Source organism: Olea europaea, unplaced genomic scaffold (assembly GCF_002742605.1).
Source record: "Olea europaea var. sylvestris unplaced genomic scaffold, O_europaea_v1 scaffold1467, whole genome shotgun sequence".
NCBI classification, from domain to species: Eukaryota; Viridiplantae; Streptophyta; class Magnoliopsida; order Lamiales; family Oleaceae; genus Olea; species Olea europaea.
Window position 1 is genome coordinate 106,267 of NW_019232225.1, and position 6,900 is coordinate 113,166.

Consider the following 6,900-nt stretch of genomic DNA (forward strand, 5'->3'; position numbering starts at 1 on the left):
AGACCACAACTAACAGTGCCACCACCACCCAAATCCACTGCATAACCACACTACCGCAAAACACCACCACATCACAAAAACCACTAGCTGCAGGAACCTAGTGAACTCTCGCTATCATCATAAACGCCACCAAAGGTATAGGAATGTGTAAATCGCTCGTCGCTCTACCTGCACAGCATTGGATCTCTCAGTGCCGTTTCACCTCTCGGAAGTTGCAAACAACTCCAGTGCAGCGGCGTTAAGAGGCTCTGCTCTTAGAGTTAGCACCGCCATCGAAATCTATATACCTTGCACAGATTAAGGAGAAAAAGAGGGAGAGGGGATGAGTGATCTTTGACGGCCGCACTTTTTGGTAGAGAGAGAGAGAGGGAGAGTCGAGGGAATTGAGAGAGAGAGAGAGAGAGAGAGAGAGAGAGAGATGAAATTAGGGTTTGAAATTCTTAATTAATTTTTAAATATATAAATTAATTAAAAAAAATTTGATTTGTGAAATACTAAACATGACATCTTATTTATGAAATGGGGATTTTTAATCTATTAGAATATGTAATTTCCACTTTTTTTTTTTAACGTTAAAAATTAGTTAATTGAAAACTTTTTAGATTGTTTGCAAGGTGGACATTTTTGGTCTGTTGATAAAATTTGATTTCAGTTGAAACTAGTTCCATTCTAAGTATTAAAAATCGAGAGTCGAACGATTCTGATGAATCGATTCTAGCCCTTGTTTGAACCTCATCTTAAGTGAAAGAATGCATTTTTAAATAGTGTTTGATGGAGAATGTGTGGGTAAAAATTAAGGAAAAATTTTAATTTTGCGTGTAATATTATTTTATTGAAGAATGTGTGGTTGAAAATTAATTTTGGAAAACGGGGCTCAAACAATGGCCTAGTTATAGAATCAAATTTTGATTCAGTTCCAAAAATATTGTTTTTACAATCTCTCGATAAAATGATAAATTATATAAATTCGAATAATGGAGAGATTTATTATTTAAAATTTAAGTGTCAAAGTGAAGTAAGAAAATTAAGACGACAATTAACACTTTTTTTGTCGATAAATGTAGGATTTAAAATATCAAAACTCATTTACAAATACACTGATCATACTCGAGCAATCCAAGATCTAGTAAAGAATATATGTACACCGGACATACCTGATCGGTAAACAAAAATGATGTACAAACGATGATCTAATGACCCATAGCTAAAGATTCAAATTTAACACTTAATTTTATTTTTGAAGCATGAGGAAGATGGGAACCAATGGTCAATAAGAAAGTAGGAAACAGGATCACATCAGAAACACTCTCATTTGATTCAATGCCTATTTTTCTTGTAGAACCAATGGTTCCACATTCACAATTCTCAATGGATATTGATTTAGTTTGACTTTCAAGATACATGTATCAAACCATCTAATGCTCACCTCTTGTTAGCAGAATAAACATTATTTATTTTAACTTTATCCGATGAAAAAGTATTTATTTTAACACCTTCTTGAATGAGGTTAAGCTTAACTAAGCACTTGCTAATTTAGTGAGATAAGTGAAATTATCCACACAAGACTCTTGGAAATTAACCTTTTAGACTCTTACGGTTGTTCTATGATCAACGCTTGAGAATGCACTTCTTCTTGACGTGCCGCATGCTCTTCTTGATCAGGATCGAGATGGGCAACTTCTTTAATTTGCTACCCATGGCTGGGTCTCTTGAGCCGCACTTGGGAACGAGGAAGCTACTTGAAGCTTTAGAGACCTCTCTCTCTCTCGGTATTAACAACTACAAAAACATTCACCAAAGCCAGATATGGTGCTAGATGAAAATTCAAAAGAACAGGAGTGATATTATCTCATGTCTTGTTGGAAGCTGCAGTGTGGGGATTCGATTCCCGAGACACGTAATTGAACTTCATGTAGGCACAGTGTACACCCAACTCTTGTTTTCTGACCTGTTGAGACACATCCTGCGATTTACCTCTCTCACAAAGCTCTAGAGACAAGACGGTCGTAGCCCTCAAGGTTGAGGTTTTCAACCTTTTTTTTTTTAATTCAAAAAAGGGTTTTGAAAGGGACATTAAAAATTTGAGTCGTTGAACCACAGGGAGAAGGGACCCACCTAGCCATTGAATGATTTCATTTTCAATAAGAGGAGATGAAGATAGACACAATAAAGTCACTATCAAGTAACTATCTAATCATGTAGATTATCTTTACTGATATGACCTTTAATCTTAAGACGTCCATTGACTAAGACGATGAAGCCAACCAATTAATGTTCCTTATCATCTCTTGATGCAATATGATAAGAACACATTGAGAAAGAGGACAAATTATATATTATAAGGGTATTTTGCTTCACCCCAAAACAAACTAGAGATCCCCATTCTTGGAGGACACAGATCTTCGAATGAAGTTGGAGGTCGACAAATGATAATTTCATGAACTAAAAAAAAAAAAAAAAAAAAATCTAAAACCAACAAGCCGACTTGACTCACCCCTTGGAGTCAAGTTGGGAGCCCAAGTTTCTTCGAGCGAGCTGGTTTGCCCTCGACTCATCCCACTTAACACCTCTATCTTAATTTAGCAAATTCAATTCCTCCGACATTTCCATCAACTTCTTTTATTTATTTATTTATTTTATGTACTTTAGACGGCCAGAATCGCATTTCTTCAATCAATGAAAGCACATATAAGTGCATTGCTTTATGTGGTTTGAGTCCGTCAACTGGCGCATTAAGGCAAAGAGAACTATGTCCTGGCACCATCGAGATCTCAATGTCGTGACTAAGGCTTGTGGAGCTTGAAGCCAAACACTCTCGGTGTGTAGCTTTGTGTTGGCTTTTGTGGCTTGAGGTTTCCATAAGTCATCAAGAAGAGGTGAGGAAAAGTGGTTCCAAAATAAGCACTGTCGATATCTTTGGCTGTTAAAGAGATCTAACAGAAATTACGTAAAATTTAAAGCAAAATGATATCATGCCTAGGAGTGCGCTACTTTAACCATCATCTTTAATATAGGATAAATGACCAAAAAGAAAGATAATTATACAAAAACAAAATAAAAATCTAAAAATCCCACACCTAATCCTTCAAACTGAATTCAGGCATTTACCAAAAAACCATTTAACGTGGAAGCCTCCAGCGCCAGCGCGGAGCACAGAGTCCTACAACGCCACCCAAAAGAACCCCTTCTCAGGTTCTTGAACTTGTCCACCTTCTCTTATCTGTGGATATGGACTTTGGTTAACATGAATGTAGTGGAAATGAAAATACAATGGATGTGTTGTCAAACTAGATGGATAAGATAAGAAATGAGATTATGCAACTACTTAAAGAGGCTCTGTTCATAAAAGTAATATGGTTCCATCAAAAGTAGTTAAAAGTGGAAGGGATAAGGCCTGTTGTAATTGCTAAGGTTAGTTGCTTTAAATCTCACGTTGATCTTGAAATGAATAGAGCGGAATTGGAAAACAATGTCATTTAGACGACCTCGAATTTTGAGGGAAATAAGGCTTAGTATGTTGTCGTCGTTGTTGATGATGCAAGCACGTGTGAGATGTGCACAAACACAATCTAAATTGGAAGGATAAAAGCCTAAAAAAAAGCTAGTAACTGAAGGATACTGCCTTGGTACTTGGATCGTGGGTAGTATATATCTTCACATTTGGGACAGTATATCTTTACAGCACTTAAACGTGGAATATCTGATTGTCCAACTGGAAGGCAAGGCTGTCCACAGCAATAAACTCTCGGGCATCTTCCAAAGTCATAGTTTTTGTACTTCTCTAGCTGTGAAATTCCATCTCAACAAACTACATAAGACGGCAGTGAATGAAGAGAGAGACCAGATATGAAAATAATCTTCGAAAAATTACCATGGCAGCCATTCCCTTGGTTGTCAAAATGTATCGGACATGAATAAGACCATACAGCATCTCTGCTGCGGATTCAACCAAGTCATTCTGTTCCTCAGTTAAAGTATCACCTATTCAAGGCCATAAAAGAAGAAAAATATTATCAAACAAAGAACAGCCAATGATCATTGAGTAAATCATATTGAGAGGGTTACGTGAGATTGTAATAGGACAAAATCTATCCAAGGTGTCAAAACAAATTACTCACAAGACAGTTGCCTCGTGTAAGCAAGATCGACGCCTATAAATATGATCTTGCATCATTAGTTTTGCATTAACAGATCTCTATTCTTCAAAATTGTATTAGAATTACAGAAAAAAGAAGTATAGAATGCGAAAACTGACTCAAGTTGTTTGACTACAGAACATGAAATTTCATTCCTTCTTTATCTATCATATTTATTTCTAAAAAAAGCTGAATATTATTCTAGCATAATTAGCACTTAGAGAAAGTATTAAAACAACTAATACAGGGTGGTAATTGCTCATATGAAGCTTAATGCTCCCGTAGCTCCCATAACTAAGCCAAAAATGTCTTTTGACAATGTCATAGTTATCTAACACAGATAAGCAACTGGAAATCTAGAGGCATAGAGGTGTTTATACCATTGTTAAGATAATGGCAAGGATGAAACCAGCTAAACATTATAGTCAACTAAAGACTAGAGAGGAGATTGTCTGCTGAAAAGAACTGATACTTTCAAAAAACAGAGATTGCAAGCAAGATTCAACTTTGATAGTCAGCATGCCAAAAGAAAATCACTGGAGAAATATTTGATAGCATTGCATGAGAGGCTTGCAGCATAGCTATATTTGATGAGTCTCCAGATTACTTGAGTCTTCTCTAGATGAGAATTCAATTTTATCCAGGCACATATCCTAATTTCCTCTGCAAAAATTGATGGTTCCTATAGTTCATTTAAAGAAACCAAAGTAATGCCTGGTTATTGAGGCATCCTGGAAATGATATTCAAGTCAGATCATAATGACCAAGTTCTTTCAAATGTTTAAAGCATATAGCCTAAATTTGAGGCAGATTAGATAACCATATGTGAACCATGAATGCAATTTGCATGCATAAATTCAAGCAATGTAATGAGTAATATATATTAGAAAATAGTAACCTTCATTTTGAAACAAAAATTAATCGTCTCCTAAAGATGAATCTAAATTAAGTCTGGCTCAAGTGGGCTACACAACTTTTACATACTCTTAAGATGCCACATAAAAATAAAAGCTAAAAGATACTCTTTTTTGGGTAAGGTGATATATATAGTGCTTAAAGGGGGATATTAGATTCTTTAATTGGTATTGATCAATTCTTTTGTTTGACTGACCTAAAGACCCATTACCTATTAGTGCTTTCCTTCCCTCAACGGCCAAACAGACCATAAAGAACAGAGCATATTGGAAAAACAAATCTACACAAAAGGACAAGCTTTTTAACATCAAAACCCTTCATTTTATGTAAAAGAAGGCATGTCCAATCCAATGCAAGTATACCCCCAACCCATTACTTCTACTCCTCTTCTGTCTTCACAATCAGCCAACCTCTTTCTCAAGTGTTATGTAATTAAATTAGTCTTCAACTTCTTATTCTCTCTTTGGTTCCACCACAACTATTTAAACCAGAAAAAATGTACTTTTCAACTTTTATCTACATCCAAACACCTCAAGACAACCTCCAACTAAGTACATACTTATAATAAGAAAAGGATCCATGTTAATATAGAGATTTGCCAGTAACTGAGTCAGTTAGTTTCCTAGAAAAAAGTTAAATATTCACATTCTTAGCTAAAAAATTTAAGCTATACAACAAACCATGACCCCTATGATTTATTAAGTGCAGTCGTAAAAGAATTGACTCTTTCCTTCTTAATTTAAAAAATAAATAAATAAATTGAAGGACAGAAACTGATACTTGATGTTGCTAACGAAAGAACGTCAGTTTAACCAAATATCAAAACATAATCATAATTCTAAAAGCACAATCTACTCAACAATTTTTTAAGCATGCAAACAAAAGATAACCATACAAACTTGAACGCTTACCAAGAGAGGTGTTGACATCCAAAATCAAATCAAGTGCATAATCATAATATGGAACTTGACTGCTCAACCCACAAAGGTTAAAATCATCTTGGATATATTCATCGTCAACTTCACAAAAAAACTCGTTCCCTCGCAAGTTGCAAAACCATGAAATCCAGAATGTATCATCCCCATCAGAACCACTAACATCAGACTCCCCACTGTCAGTTTCGGATTCATCTGCAAAAAGAGCAAACATAAGCATTACAATCATACATAGAGTCATTCACACAAAAAAGAGAGAAAAACGTATACCCGTTAGACAATTACACCTATACAGATATCAATATAGATAAGTGTATACATATTGCACAACATCCACGTACAAAAAGATATGTGCATGTATATCCCAGACTTTTCTTTCCCATAACAGCTGGTAGCAAGCAATTTTTGATGTTTTGAAACATAATAAATACAGCAAGAAAGTGAAGAAACTAAAAATCATGAAAACAATCTGAATTGAAACTCTTCATATCATATTCCTCAAAATCTATTCCTACTTATTTTTCCATAATCCCAATTCTTTTTTTCATAGAAATTTAAAAAGACTCCCAATCAAAATCAAGAAGCAAAGAAACTTGCAGGAAGATTACTACACCACCCCTTGTTATAAACCATTCCATATCTTTGATCCTAAAAGCACATAAACTATGCATCTTTTAGTTCAGACTCTAAAGAATTTAGAGCGAGATGTTCCTCTCACTTACACAATCCAGTACAATTTATGCATGTATAGGCACCTCATCTAGATTTGAAAACTCTGACGAACTTCACACAATAATACGCAAATTTTACTCAAACTCAAGAGGTTCGAAAATGGACATTTTCTAAAATTTATTCAAAAGAATATTCAAATAAAGAATAATATCCACTGCCCATTCACGAAAAAAAAAAAAAAA

The 6,900-nt window shown here is 35.0% G+C and overlaps 1 protein-coding gene across 2 annotated transcripts; it reads right to left on the minus strand.

The window, feature by feature from the left end:
* Positions 1–2,647: 2,647 nt before the first annotated feature.
* On the minus strand, positions 2,648–6,242 carry LOC111376185 (casein kinase II subunit beta-1-like). 2 transcript variants are annotated; one of them, XM_022999132.1, is made up of 4 exons: positions 5,963–6,242; positions 3,872–3,981; positions 3,620–3,785; positions 2,648–2,914 (listed from the first exon to the last, which is right to left on the minus strand). In XM_022999132.1, the coding sequence occupies exons 1-4, from the start codon at positions 6,225–6,227 to the stop codon at positions 2,784–2,786; spliced, it is 672 nt and encodes a 223-aa protein (XP_022854900.1). In that variant the 5' UTR covers positions 6,228–6,242; the 3' UTR covers positions 2,648–2,783. The 2 variants fall into 2 exon arrangements, with proteins under 2 accessions (XP_022854900.1, XP_022854899.1); XM_022999131.1 differs by having other exon boundaries at positions 2,654–2,920.
* Positions 6,243–6,900: the final 658 nt, after the last annotated feature.

What these genes read in the sequence shown, in the direction of transcription:
- LOC111376185 (XM_022999131.1), bottom strand. Translation starts at nt 6,227, where the DNA reads ATGACTCTATGTATGATTGTAATGCTTATGTTTGCTCTTTTTGCAGAT. An exon ending in GGATGTCAACACCTCTCTTG is followed by an intron (nt 3,982 to 5,962) that starts GTAAGCGTTCAA and finishes GGCCTTGAATAG; the next exon opens with GTGATACTTTAACTGAGGAA. An exon ending in ACGATCCAAGTACCAAGGCA is followed by an intron (nt 2,921 to 3,619) that starts GTATCCTTCAGT and finishes TCTCTTTAACAG; the next exon opens with CCAAAGATATCGACAGTGCT.